At 32.9% G+C, this 16,080-nt stretch overlaps 1 protein-coding gene across 3 annotated transcripts in view; it reads left to right on the top strand.

The window, feature by feature from the left end:
* Nucleotides 1-15,584, top strand: part of LOC126353821 (potassium voltage-gated channel subfamily KQT member 1-like) — a 2,608,463-nt gene extending 2,592,879 nt beyond the window's left edge. For all 3 annotated transcript variants that reach the window (XM_050002939.1, XM_050002938.1, XM_050002941.1), the window contains one exon: nucleotides 1,659-15,584. In XM_050002939.1, coding sequence (XP_049858896.1) covers nucleotides 1,659-1,760 — 102 coding nt within the window. In that variant the 3' untranslated portion in view covers nucleotides 1,761-15,584. The remainder of the gene's footprint in view (nucleotides 1-1,658) is intronic.
* The last annotated feature ends 496 nt before the right edge of the window (nucleotides 15,585-16,080 follow it).

Here is a 16,080-nt window from a genome sequence, read left to right as displayed (position 1 = left end):
CCTCTTCCCTATCTCCACTACAGCACTACACAGCCTTCTATTCCACCCCCTCCCCCTGCACCTCTTCTCTATATGCTCCCACAACACAAGCAGCACTTTGCTGTCCCCTATCACTATCCTCCTATCCATCCCCCTCCCTACCCCTGCCTCCTTCTTATCCCCCACCACCAGATTGCTTCCCCCATAGTGCACTGTTGCTTACAGTCTGGTCTCGGCATCAGAGATAGCAGTCATGTGTGTATGAGTAACATTTGCATGAGTGAGTGTGCGTATGTTGTCAAATTCAGAAGGAGGCCTGCTGGCCGAAAGCTTACTTTTTTAGCAGTGTTTTGGATCTGTTTGTCTGCAACTCAACATCTCCACTATATGATGAGTAGCAGTCCATCCTTGGCATAATGTTGTCAAAATAATATACAGGGTGTTTTACAACTACAACAGTTTTAGTGGTGTGGTGGGGAATTAAATAAAATTTTACATGTAAACATATGAATGGAGACAGTTTATTTAATTGTTTCAAAGACAACAAAATTGACATCTACTTTTAATTCTTGTGCTACTGTCTATTCTTGCACAGTTTTCCCACATGTTATCCTCATGATCATCTGATGTTGTTCTTGTATCACCTTATGTTTGTATTTCCCATCAGAGACCATCTGAATGCAACATTTGGAGACTGCCAGAATGCAACATTTGTGAAAAGATGGATAGGTCCAGGTAGACCAAAAGTTCCCAACATTTGACTTTTTCTTTTAGAGCTACAGAAGAAGTCTATTTTGTCTAACTTTTATCACATCATACAGGATCTGTTTTTATGATTTTGGCAACTTTATTTCTATTCTAACTTTGTGTCTAGATATAGCACTCATCTCTTAAACTAAGGGAGGGAAGTCATTTTTATCATCTGCCTTTGAACTGTGTAAATTTTGTTCTCATTGTTATCATATTTTAAGTTTATGTGTATCATGTTTTCTATGATGGAGTTGAGAACCAGCCAAGCAGTTGCTTAAATGCATGGAAAACTACTAGAAAATATGTTAATCTGTCTTTTATACCATACCAACAGTTGCTGACCCACTGCCCAGGTTCATTCCAAACTTGGCCCACTTCCCTGTCTCACAAACTCGTCTGCCACATTTAAGCTAGACAATCACATAATGTAAAACTACATAAGGGGTCTTGTTTATAAAAGCCTTGTACATTCAGGGGACAACATGACTGCAGAGGATCTGACAAAATTGTATTGTGGACTTAATATTTCTGAATGTGTGTGTCATAACTGTCACATTTTAATGTGAGGGTTAAAACACGAAACAATTTGATATCCCTTGTAGTGTGGTAATGAACTGTTTCTGTGCAATTGATACATCATGTAACCTTATTTACTTAGTCTTTCCCTAAAAGCACCTAATAGCAAATTGTGGAACATTGTGCATTGTGTAGACTGGTATATTCAATTTTTTGCTCTTTATGCTGAATTCATGACTATGTCATGTAGCCTACATTTAGGCATTATGCCAGGGTTATAAAACTGTATCATTAGCACAATGCCTCAGATGGGACAGTTCAGTGATTTCATTATTTGCTATTTAATTGCAGTACTTTGTATAGATAATTTTTTATGTCTTGAAAAATTACATACTTTGTTTCCATTTGACCAGTTATGTGTGATGGAGAAGAAGCTTGACCAGTTAGTATACGTCCTCAATGCTGTTGCACAGAAGCAGCAGATTCCACTTCGGTCTGTTGAAGATGAAGTCTAGCAACGGTGAGCCCAGCTGTGGGGCACTACAGCTATTTTTATCACCACAGCGATTATCTTGTGAGACATTTTTGTTATTCAACTACTCTTCTTTCAGGATTGAATTTCAGACAGTTTTTGTCCTTTGCCGTGATGTGTGATGTGTAAATAAAATGAAATTCCACTGGACAGTGATTGACAAAAATGCAGTGTTTTAAGTGACTGGAGTGCTCCATTAACTTTTACCATTATACAGTATTTGATTCCATTTTAGTGAGATGAGACTTCAGATAGCATTTTTATATTTTTTAAATACATATACATACATCTATTGTTAAAATTGCATTAGCTTTCTGATAGACTGATTGTCAAGTGTGTTTACAAGTGCCTGGTTGTCAGTATAGCTGTTACAAAAATATACCATTTGCACAAAGATTTAGATATAAAATTGTAATAGTACTTAATAGACCTTTTAATTCCAATATTAATACTGCAGGATTAATCATCATTCTAACTTGACCATGATATTTATAACACTTCTAACTGAAAGAAATTAGTGATAGAGATACATGCTATAACAATCAGTCTATCAGTGAATTTAAATTTAGGTAATAGTAGGGTAAAATGGCACTAACTTGATGCCTATATAGATGAGCAGCACTTGCTTGTGCAATATTTAGAATATCACTTTGAAAACTAGGCAAGTTTTCATTGATTCATCAGGCATAATGTAACACAAGAGGTTCGGGAAGATGATTTGAACATTCAAGTGCAAACCACAAGTTACTCTCCATGTTACTTCTTATTTTTTGCAGTTCAGTGAAATATAAAGTTTCTTTTGCCCTTTTTTATTTTTATTTTTTTAAGTTCAATTTGGAACCTCTTCCAAATTTTTACCTTGATGAGATTTACTTCTGCTTGTTGTTTTTTGAAAGACTGCAAGTAACAACATTATTACAGTAGTTGTCAGTAAGTAAGGAAGCATGGGCAAATTGGGCCACAGTTTGTATGACATGAACTTAATCTTTTTTTACTTTGAAGCCTGCTGTTTCTGATGATTTTTTGTTCAAGATAATTGTTAAAGTAGTGTTTCATTACGGGATGAAATTTAAAGTAGTGTTTCATTACAGGATGAAATGTTTTTATTGAAATGCTCTCTGAATATTGGAATTAAAGAAAACTTGAAACAAAAATTCGCTTCACAGGGGCACAGCTATCTAAAGATCCAGCCAGTTGAAAATTTTACAGGCTAGCTATGCCTGATAAATGTTTTTGAATGAGATTCAGTGTGCTGTTTTCCAAAGATAAAACAGTTTAATTCAGCTCTGACAACTCATAAGAATTAAATACCCACTCATTCTGGACACAATGACCCAGTTTCCGCTTGGGAACAAAATATCCTGTGCTTCCTTGCATGTTACGATAACTATCCTGGTTTGATATTACTCTTTATATAACTAAGTTATGTCTAATTAACTCATTATTGTTAGTTTGTTAAAGAGTAACAAGGTGAAAGTGACATAATATCACTTTCAAGAAACACTACAAGTATCAGCACCATCTTATCCTACTTTTACCATATCTTTGCATGAATGTAATATAGAACATTCTATGAGACAGAGTTTACCACAATATAAGAGTTTATCCCATACAACTTATATAGCAAATTGTACATGAAATTACACATAAAGTGAAATGAATTTTGTAATGTAACATACTTTTATCTCAGAAGTGGCATCATGTTGAGCATACAGCCAGCCCTTTTGGATGACCATTACGTAATGCAAATTGTGTGTCTCTCTGTGACTATGTGAAGCAACTTGATGTTGAAAACTCTTCAGTGGATGTACATGTTGTGTGTCAAGAGCAAAAAGCTACCAAAGTCATTCATTTCTGTGGAATACTGAAAATGGCATACATTTTATTAGTACTGCTGTTTTTCCATAATCAATATTTGTTTTCAAAATCCCAGTTAAAACTACATTGATCTAACACTGTATTATTCCAGTGGTTAGTGCTTAGTTTTTCAGTCATGCCATAACTATGTTTGAAGATAAATTACTATGCTGTTATAAGTGTTATACAACATGTTCATTAATTACTTCACAAAATAATGGAACTGATGTATACACAGTTAAATCACAAGAATTACAAAACAAAGAAATAAAATTGCTATAAAAATCATAATAATATGTAGCATGGCAGTTAAGAAATAAGTAAGCCCCGGGTAGAGAAATTTGAATTGCAGTTACAGATTCAATAAGAAAATAAAGAAAGCAGTAAAAAAGAAATTTTGCTTAATCCTCTATTATTAGAATATGAGAGATGTGCATGAGGAGTTATACTGGATTCGATTACTTATTGTGGTTTTACAATCCGCTTTTGCTTCTGCCTTCTTTTCTACTTCTTATTGTTCTTTAACAATAGTGGAAACTCATGGATGGAATAATACATAAAATCAGGAAGAGGCAACCACTCACCTATAGCAGACTGATGTATGACACTTAGACATAAGAAACAGAAGATAGAATTAATTGGCTTTGAATCTCTGGCTCCTTTTCTAGAGGAAGTCATACATTCATTCCCACAACAATATAAACACCCACTTGCATGCCATCATGGCCGCAGTGACACTGATTGTTGATTATCTCAACTATTGATGTTAATAATCAGTAGTGGCATGGCCACAGTAGTGTGTGTCAGTGTCTGTGTGGTTGTGTGCATGATTTCGTGTACTTTCTACCAGAGAAAGAGCCTGAGCTCAAAACCTGTTTTGTGTTATGTTGGTCTACGCACCACATGTCAATCTTATTGTTCTTTATCATTTTGCGCTGATTCCTCTTCTCATGTATGTCTTTCTTACTCTTCTACATCTGATGACACATATTTTTGAGTCTTAGTTTTTTAAAGCACTACTACTACAATATTGTATATTGGGGGAGGGGGGGGGGGGGGGGGGGAGAGCAGAAAGAAAGAGAGAGAGACAGATTGAGAGAAGGTAGCATGCACATACAGAAATAGTTTTAACTCTAAAACTGATGCAAAAAATTATGTGCCTGAGTTTACTTCACTGTTCCCAAATACAGAAAAGACTATAAATTGCTAAGTCCTTCTGGATAATTAACAAATATGTGTACTGTCCATACAAATTAAGTTGACACTCGGCACAGTAGCTGACGAGAGTGGCCATAAAGGCATTTCCCATTTATGGTCACTCCCATCAGCCAACACTGATCAACTTAGTTTATGTGTACAGTACAATGCTATCAAAAACCCAGCCACTGTGGTCTCCTGGTGCTGCAGCCTGACTGCCTGTATTTGTATGTGGAGTTCTTTGTACGTTTGCTGTCTTAAGAGGGCCTTTGTCTAAAGGCTTTGATGTTTATTATCTTTCCTTTGTGGCTCTCTGATTCTCAGCAATATTTGCTGAATAGTGATCATTCCTCATGTACACAACAAACTCCGCACAAAGTAGTAAAATTATTGCCTTTGTGAGTTTTGTTATGACTAAAGCTCTACTGATATTTTTTACTGATTCCTTAGTCTGCAAAGACTTACATTCCAAACATGTCTGCATCTGTACTGTTATTTAATCAAATAGAGATGAGAAAAAATCTTCTTCTGAGACAGCAGTAGTGACAGACAGAAACAGATAGTCATGAGAACTGATTTTGGAACCAAAGATCTCTTCATCTGACCTCATACAGCAAAAATACATGGGCATTCAAACCAGTGCTTCACTAGACTGGGATCAATGGTGAACAGTAGAACACCAAAGACAAGCTAGCAACAGGCAGAATTTAAAATCTGTGAAGTTACTAGCAACAGAGAAAAGAGGAAGTTCTGGTTCCAGAAGAAGAAACATATAAACTGAAAATGGGCAACAGTGTGGAAAAATATAATGATCAAGAAGTCCCCAAATAAATAAAATATGAAAAATAAACACATGAAAGGATGAATTTAGAAAAGAAAACTGAACATTAATGAAAAAGGGGGAGAAGAGTGTCACTAGGTACTTTTCTTCATTGAAGTTTTGGAGATGAATTTTTACATCTGAAATTTCTGGTGCTGGAAAGAACATTACAATTTTTATAAATAGTAAAGCAGGGATAAGGTCTCAGCTTTTGTACTGAAGAATGTGTTCTTCACCAGAGAACTCAGTGTTACTAGTATAAATTCTATGTTTGTCATTTCATCCCAGGGTCACTATAACTGCTTAATGCTCAACCTTTAGTGTAAGAATGAAGAGCACTACACTTTTCTTGAGGATAGTCAGACATATAGAGAGAGTCAATAGTGATATAACCCAATACTCTGTTGCAAAACATAGTTAGCAACTAAATAATCATGACCTTGACCTCCATTTCATCACTTAAGAAATTAATTTCTTACAAACCAGCATTTCTGAATTTGGTATATGGGAACTTTAGTGCATGTATCTTTTCCTTAACATTACATTTATGTCAAAAAATTTTAATCATTCATCCACACAACTCACATGTTCCTCTCTCACCAGCACCATCCCTACATTATTTTCCTGCCAACCCTCTCGTGACTCTATCATTGCCATAGTTTTTCATTTACTTTCAATTTTCTGCTCTTTGTCCAGTATACTTCATTTGATTAACTGTTTCAAGGCCATACTTTGTTCCTCTGCTTCTTTTTATTTATTGCTTTCCGTTTTTACCATATCTGTCCATCTATTTTAGGTTCACCTTTCCTTTATCTCTAACTTGTCCATTGCCCTCACTTCTGCTTCTTATGTTTCAAGTTTTCAAATTACATCTGATTGTCTATTTACCTCTTTTCAATTGTCTTCTGCCTCCATTTTCTGTAACTTAGACAGTTTTTCATACTTATCTGTGTTTGGTCTCAGTTCACATATCCATTTCATTGTTTCGCAAAATGAAGGGACACATTATTCCAAAAGGTATTATTTGTTCTCAGCATCTGTGTGTGCCTGATGTTGCTGCTGTTACTGCTTCAATTCGTGATGATATTTCTACTTATATTTCATTGCAGTTTCTCCTTGGTGATAGTTTTCCTTATAGATAGAAACTACTATTCAGTTGATTCTGTTGTAAAGTACTCATGAATAAACTTTTTTGGCTTGTCTAAATTGTTATAGACTGTTTAAGACTATTTTTTCATTTTGAATCATAACTTATTTCTCAACTTGAGATGTATGAGTCTGAAGATCAGCAAGAAACCATTTTGAACCACTTCCTTGTTATAAAAATTATTTATCACACGGTAACAACTTGTTCTTAATAGGTTAATTATTTTCTTTATTTGAAATTCAGTTTTATCATTTTTAAACATTTATATTTGTGTTGTGAGAAGATATACCCTATCCCAACTGTCTGCTTATGGTTGTCATACATACACACTATATCACTTGTACTTTCAGATTTAAACTGCTGAACTAATTCCAGATCACTCAGATTTAAAACCTGCATAATGTTATGTTGGCATGTTTGGTTTTCTTATTGATTTTTTGGGGCATTAAATTCCAGTAATCATTCCTTCAGTGGTTAATACTTTCAAACTGTTTTTGCCAACACTTTCATGCTACAGACTGCTCTGAAAGCTACAGTCAGGAAATACTGAAATATTCATAATGATACACGGTTTAGATAAAAATATTTTAATGAAACAATATGTTATCGCTACCTGACTATAAATTCAAAACCAGCAAAATTTGAATGGTCATTACAGACGAGTCAAATAGATAATATTTAAAAAATTGGAACTTTTTGAAAATATTATTGCTGTCAATGTTCAAATTTTCCAAAGACTTTCTGTAAACTGTCATCATAATCTTACATTTTACATCTTTAGATCAGGATCATGTTTCACAGCTCACGTTTTACAAGCAGGGAAAGTCAGTGGGTTGAAATGAATAGCATTACAAAAGATAATTAAAGCAGCTATAGTGAGTACATTCTTTTCTGTATCACTGACATGTGTGTGATGAGAGTACAAAACTGAAATTAAATTAAGCTACTTGGAAGAAACTCTTTCTTTTTTAAGAGTGATGGAATACAGAATCTCTTACTTCATGCCTTCATCATTATAAATAAAAATAATTAATATATGGTAATTATATAATGAAGTCACAGCCACTGGGATAATCAGTCTACTTGCAACAACAAAAATACTTTCCTAATTCAAACTGAAAAACAGTAAGTGATGTCACAGAAAATTCCAAAAGGGCTCTATGTGCGCTCTGATGCAAGTAACACAAACTTTTATAAATTTCAGATTGTAAGTTCCTCATGATAATTGTTTCATAGTATGTATAAGTGCATTGAATTCATTGTTGGCATCTGTGTTCAGAACTTTGCTGGTATAGGGCACAAATACTTTTCCACTAATGCAGAACATATGGTAAAAGTGTTATGTAAAGATTGTTGATGAAAAGATTCAGAAATATGCTGTAATCTGACTTCTCGTAAAGATAAAATGTTTTTATAGATATTCAGTCTGTCTTTGTAGAACCTCTTGTTTGTAGGCATAAAATATATCCCAACAGAATTTTTTTTGTAATTCATAATTTTTTGACCATTACTGTGCTGCTAATTCTTATGTTTTAAGTATTGAATCCTGATGTGTTAATTAAATTTCTCTCAATCGTTCAACTCTCATGAGTTCCAGATCATTATTAGACATTTAATATAAAAAGTTATGCCTACAGCTATTTTAAGACTCTTAACACATTATAAATTAAATATGATGAAAAATAATAAAAATTGTTACAATGATTAGGATGTAATGGAATTTGCGGGTCAAATTTACCAGTTTCATATTGTAAGCTAATATTTAGAAATATAAAGTAGCCAATAACAGATTCGTCTCTTGGCGTGACTACATAGTTTCACAGTCTCATGATTCAGTAGTGTAATTTATAACATGAAAAAGCAACTATTATTATCATTACAGCAAAGTTTTTTTCCATTCGCTTAGGGCCATTATTCCATCACAGAAAGCAGCAAGTGTCTGAATGAAATAGTTGTTACTAAATATGTATAGCGTTATGAGCATCTAGTTTCCTTCATTTTGTTAGCTGTAATAATGCTACAAAATGACCAAATAATTTCACTGCTGGAACACAGCTTGACACTGAAAGCTCGTCTGTTTATACAGATGCCTTTTCCACCATCAAGGAAATGATGCTGCACTAGAATGGGAATAACTGTGTGCGATAATGAAGTGGTGGGATCAATATTTGTGATGCACCATACTTTATTACATTTTGAAAATGACAATGGTATTTTTAATTTTTCTTTGGAACACTTACCAGTCAATACTTTATACATGAATCTGATGTCAGATAGTAACAGGACAGTTCCTTCCAATTAACCAACTTCTAACTAGTTGGAGAAATTTAAATTGAAAGTAAAAAATCTATTTTTGTCCATTTATGTAAAATGTTTTATTAATTTTTCAGTTTTTAGAAATGCATCAGTTCAGAGAAATATATCACAGATGAAAACAGTTCCAATTTTTTTGAGATATTCCTACCTGAATACTGCTGAAACAACATAAACTACTAACATAAAGCTTGAAAATTTTTACAGCCTAATATATCACTGGAATTCTCACTTATTATTAATCATTTGACCATTTGGTACCCCCTTTTTTAATTTATAAATGCATTTTTAAACCAATGACTGCATCATGGAAACAAAGTGACTGCATTGCAATGTATTTTCCTCATTGTTTTAATCAGATGGATTCCTATTTATCAGTCACTGTGGTTGATGCCAGCTATGTCTTGCATTCTAAAATGGTGAAATTAAGTGAAATACATCTCAATATATGCCATAGTAGTTTACTACTTCTGTAAACATCAGTGCATCGCTATACATAGCAAATGCAGCCTTGAGAAAAACAATGCTTAGATAGGGTCATCACTAAGATCTTGCACTTGGATGCTCATAACATTTGATTCATCACTTGCGAGAAGCATATATTACCTTAATACAATAAACAAATACTATCAAAGTTTTTCTCTCATCTGTCAGGTTCCAGTCTCTTTAATAGATCTTTTTGATACAGTATTATTTGCTAACTTGCTTGCCTTATTTTTTTTTTTTTTATGAATGCTTGGAACACAAACCACAATTAATCATTTGCTTGAACTACTGACCATTCTTAGAGCAATAAGTAATTTGAAGCTGGCCTAATCTCCCACAAAGGAGTAACTATTGAAGGAGAGAAAATTTTTTTGAGAATGCGGATCAGATTAAAAATGTGTATTGAAATTTGTTGTTGCAGATGACACACTGCAGAAAAATAAATCTCTTAACTGCAAAATGTATTAGTTTTATTTAACTCTGGCAAGGAGATTGCCTGAAGTGTAAATATAAGTTACTAGAAATTGCTGTTATTTGTTCTTGTGACTGTCAACATACTCGTTAAGCTGTAAGGATATGAGAATCTATGAAAACTTCTTCCATTTTATTTTGATTAAAAAGTAAAAAAGCTTTTTAAAAGATTACACAAATATAACATTATTTATTGAATGTTAAAGGCATTGATAGACATGTGCAGCATCACTGAGTAACCAATAAATGAAATTGTTCATTGTTGGGTCCTGGTATTATACATTGTAATGACTTTTTCTTGACTTTTTAGAGATTGCCTCATCTGTGCCTATAAATACTGTAGTATATGAATCTATAGTGTATTTTCCATACCTGTGATTAATGATATCTATCTGCCATGCAGAATTTGTACATAATTATATAAATCTAAGCATTGTTGTAAACAATTTTCAGAGAGAGTAAGTAAGCTCAGTTTGTAAATAATAAGCATAACTGTATTTACTTAATATAGTTATATCATTCAGAGTTGGTTAACCTAAGTTAATGGACATTGTGTAAACAGTGTACTGTAAATAGCTACTATTTGCAGCTGCCATGTTTTATTGATAGTGTTTGTCACACATAAATTTTAGCTTCTTGTGATATGCACAAAGTCAGTCTTATACTGAACATTTATGGACAGTGTGGAAGATCGGTTTTAAAACTGTGTAAAGGCAAAATTTATTTTTACAGTAGATGTTGTACTTGGAAGAGCAAGTGCTTTATACAGTAAGAGTTTGTATTTCCTGAAATACGTTGATAATAATACATATCAGGCACATATGTTTTTGTAACGAGATTCTGTAATCTCTTGGAAGCCTGTATTAAAACTTTATGGCCCCAGATTTTCATGATTTTACTTGTGGGTTCTCTAGAGCTATTAGTAATATAATTCTTATGTCTCCAAAATCAATAACTGTACAATGTTATTTTTTAGCATCTTGGTAATACATTGAATTTAACTATCAATATTTCACATAAGAAATAAATGCTGCTGTTTTCAAATCTTCCGTGATAAAACCAGTAAGTTAATTGGATAACCATTGGCCACAAATGCATTTCAGTATCATACATTTGATTCCACTTAAGCACAGTGTCTGACTCATAAAGGAATAACTCGACTGTAGTGTATATGGAACAGATATGGAAAACACTCTCGTTGAAAAATGTCTAGCACTAAGAAAATTGGAAAAATACAGTACCATAAATTCAAGGATAGTAACAATAAACAAAAATCTGTAACAATAACCACTTACCAACAGATAACTGATGCACTGCACATAGAAACAGACAGCATAGAACTTTTGTAGCTTTTGAGTTACTGCTTATTTTCTAGTTTCAGTACACACCCCCTACAAGAGCTCATTAGCTAGTAATGTGTCCGTGCTGTAACATGTTTCTGTGTGCAATTCATCAATTAGCTACTGGTGAGTGGTCACCCAAAATGTTTTTGTTTATAATTTTCAGCTCTTTTTTTTTTTTTTACATTCAATATATTATTTAGTGGTTTCACATATCAAATCAGTTGACAAACATATAGCAGTTCAGTGAAGACTTCTAAGGAAAATATTCAGTCATTAGTTCAACTAACAAAAACATAAGTTTATAACATGAGCATTACTTTAACAGAAAAAAATATGCAAGTAATACAGGATTCATACATTCAAAAAGAGACAATTTCAGTGGTGATCTCAGTTTGCCTCTTCTTCTATTATGTATTCCACAGAAAAAATTTAATAGAAATTGTTATTTTTTAAAATATTGTTTTTAAGGATTACAGTGTATTTCATTGCAGTAACCTGAAAAACAATTAACTGTTCCCAAGCCAACATGTATAACAGTTAAGAAAGGGCTGATAAGTAGTTGAATATTAAAAGAAATTGTAGAAACTGTAACTAACAAAAGAAATGGAAGAAATGGTGTGAATACAATAAAACTGTATACACCATAGAAATCATTACAATTGTGGAGAACAACAATTATAGCAAACCTCAAAAGACTACATTTATGTATTCGAGAATTGAACAAGAGAATGAAATCTATATGAGTGAAACAAAATTGCAGAACAAAAACATTGAGAATCTAGAACACTACACTGAATGATAAAAGAATATCTGTACTTTCCAATCAGTATTTTCAGTTTGGGTAATTCAACTTTCTGCTGTTTCCTCCAAAAGAGTGCCCCTTCATGACCATTCTCGTACTAATATTTGCTCTCCATACATTCTTTTCACCATGTGTTTCTTGGTTATAAGATGATTAATCATTTTTACTTCACTCTAGCTTATCCTTGCAAGGCCCTTCTTTTATGCTGACATACATGTCCCTTGACAATTAATTAATAGGTGATACAAAGATGGAGTAATTTCATGAGAGTTAGCGTTTTCATTTATATGCCATTGACTCAAAAATAGCATACAGTAATAAGTTGCAATTATCATAGACAGTAAATAGTCCAAAAAGATTTTAAGATCTGGGAGAGAGATTACTAAACATTACATACCAGTTATAGTAAAAATACTGGACGGCTGTAATTTTGTAAATATGGGCATTACAGTGGGATCTACAAGGTCCACTAAAAGCTGTAGAGAGCAGTATGCATTTTGAGTCATATTGCTATGACTGAAGTTCATATATATCTAGTTGTAGAAGAGTTTGTTGTTTGAGATTTATAGGTGAAACAACACTGCAATTCTACAACACTACCAACAGATTTTTGTAGAACTAAGACACATAAAATAGCCACAACTGAATCTATTTATTAAAGCAGATGAATTGAATTCTGTATAGCACAACGAAATTAACTATAGAATATTCCATATGGTGTACTGGCTTGTCATCGGAAGTATTTCAATGTTTTGTAAAGGAAATGTGTAAACTATTATCATGCATAAGATTTAATTTCCAATAAAATCAGCCAGATTCCAGGGGGTATAAATATAATAAGGAGTATAATAAAATGTAAGTCTTGCATACATTAAACTGCAGCTGTACAGAGCTGTCAGTAACAAAGAAATATCTACAGATATGTAAAAGCAGTTTAAAAAAGAAAAATCTTATCAAAGAAATGGTTAGATCTCTTTGCATATTTCTATAAAGGGAAATACAAATGTTAATTTAAAGAGGAATAAATCTTTACAAAGGAATTTGTAAATTTCATAGATTGTTGTTGTTGGTATGCTGGTAGAACTGAAGAAAAAGTATGCCAAGTTGACTACAAGTAATAGAGGACAAACCTTTGAGTGTCAACCAATTGTGCTGAATGAAACATCAAATTGTCAGTGAAACAGCAATTGCACAAAGAACAAAAACAGACACCACCAGGGAATACATCAAGAAGTGGGCATGAAAGTCTGAATGAATACAAAGTGTAATACATAAAAAGAGCAATGACAAAAATATTAAATGAATTTGCCATTATAAAAGTTGCCATTAGATACCCAATATTACTTGCAATGCCTGAGCTTCTTGTAGCAAATATTAAATGCTTTAGAACATGTGAAGTAGTACTAAAATTAGCATGTGCAAAGAAAGTTCGTATGCTCATGAACGAACCTATTGAAGCAAATGGATAAAATATACTCAGAAGTTGGTAAACATGTTTTGGTCTTTGAGGCAGATTATTCAGGTACTTTAAAATGGAGAAGAGTAGTAATTACAGCAACAATAATTGGAATGTGTTATAAAGACAGATGGATCTGGATATCTCAATTCTTTGATTAGGTTATGTGAATAGCATGTTGAAGTCTGGGAATAGGCTAATGCTGGCAATTAGCAGGTTGTCTTTCATTGTAAGGAAAAATAAATCCAAGTATCAGAATGGACTAAAAAAATCTCATTAAATGGGTTTTGCTAGGATAATATATTATGTAGATGGATGGTTGACTTTAGAAAGTTTGAATTTTGTTTCGAACCATGGAAAGGAGTGGAGTACCATGTCAATACTTTGCAAGATGGTAGTAGTGTAAAACAAGTAATGATTTCCTCCTTTTGGCCATCAAGAAAATTACTGAGACAAAGAGTGTGTTCCATTATCTGTAGCTACAGGCAAATGAAAGGAAATGAAAATCATGAAGTACAACAGAGATGAATACACTCCATCATGTGAAGGATGCATGACATTTTATGCAGAATGCCTGACTTAATGTTGTACATTAAGGAGTTATATCCAAATTGGCCAAGAAAAGAGTCTAAGCTCAGTCATTTTAAGGACAGGAAAATTAAATTAGTGTTTAATCCCTAAGTCTGCTTATGAATCACCCCAGTAACAATGACGCTTTTGCTACTAATAGCTATATAATTTATGCCCACCTGGAGTCACAATAACTACTCATAATACTAAACAGACTGTGGTTTGAGATAAACAGATGATACTAGTGCATCATTTTCAGACATCACTGAAATTTTAATCTTTCCAACAATACATTTGCTAGAAACAACCAAATTTCTGCCTCCCTCTTCTATTACAAATGAATTCCTGGTATAATTTTCACATACACAGAAGACAGTGTAGTACTTGTTCATTAGTTACATAATCATGACAACATGCTGTTAGTATGTCCTCTAAACTACCTAAAAATCCAAAATTTAGCTTCATGATCTCACTTCAATACAGTTTTTGCTCTACATAATATGTGAAAGCTAACATATGAATTATTAAATTGAGGAAAATAGGATTGTGGAAAATCAAGAAACTGAGAGACTGTTTGTAGGTGCAAACATTTTATTTAATCCTTAGTGCATCCTAATCTGAAAAGAATCAGAAATTAAGCAATTATAACTCAGATCATTACTTTTAGAACTACGACAGGGTTGTTTTTCTCTCCTTCTTTTTAACATGTAATCTTGCTTAAAAATTACTTTTAGTTGCCAAGATAATTAAAAACCTACAAACATTCTTAATCCGTCACAGAGTAACATGTATGACATCTGAAGATGTTTCTTTACTCAAATATTGAGATTACATGTAAGAGGGGCCATAAAATTTATAATAAATCTTCAGTATTAATAATCATTGCAAATGCTGAACATTTATCTTCAAGTTACTTGTAATGTTGTGCTGTTTACTCCTGTCTCTACTATACGCTTACTAGGACAGTATATATTATATATTACTATTATCAATTTAAAAAAGACCTTTCCTACCATTGATCATATCACCATAGATGCCTATAAATCTCACCAACATATTTTTACTTTAATGATTTGAAGACAGCTATTCCATTTCCATTTTTAAATACTGTGTATATGTAAGTATGTTTACTATGATACAAACTGTATTGGATATGAGTCTTGGAAATAATTACTTTTGTAGAGAAAATAAGTGAACTCTATCATTCTGTACCTTTTTCTCTGAAATATGAATGTGGATGAATGATGTTGAAACATATTTTGGGAAAAGTAAATGGAGACATGACTCGTTTTAATTTCTAATGTGTTACTATATAGCAAAAATAAAGTATTTTGACTTACTACAATTTACTCTTTAAGTGTATTATAAATATCCTCAAACAATCCCACTAATATCAAATCACAATTTATGATCTCACATGTTACAGATAGTAGCACAGAATAGTAGAATAAAATTCTTAAGACTATATGTTATTTATTTGAAACAGACTAAGATATAATATAAAGTAATGGTTTTTTGCAGTTTTTTTATACAACAGTGGACTTATATGAGAAAAGTAATGATATTTCTTGTAATTAATCCATGTTTGTTGGAGAGATGTAGGCAGAGTTCGAGATACAACTCATATAAGGTTTGTGTGAGGATTGATAATTTTGGTGATAAGAATCTCAGTAAATTAGTTCACTATGCCTACTTTCATTCACTGCTTTCGTATGGCATCGTATTCTGGGGTAATTCATCGTTGAGTAGAAAAGTATTCATTGCACAAAAACGTGTAATCAGAATAATTGCTGGAGCCCACCCACGGTCATCCTGCAGACATCTATTTAAGGATCTAGGGA

The sequence above is a fragment of the Schistocerca gregaria genome, chromosome 3 (genome assembly GCF_023897955.1).
Source record: "Schistocerca gregaria isolate iqSchGreg1 chromosome 3, iqSchGreg1.2, whole genome shotgun sequence".
Taxonomy (NCBI): domain Eukaryota; kingdom Metazoa; phylum Arthropoda; class Insecta; order Orthoptera; family Acrididae; genus Schistocerca; species Schistocerca gregaria.
Note: the sequence above shows the minus strand (reverse complement) of the source record. Positions and strands in the feature narration are given on the sequence as shown.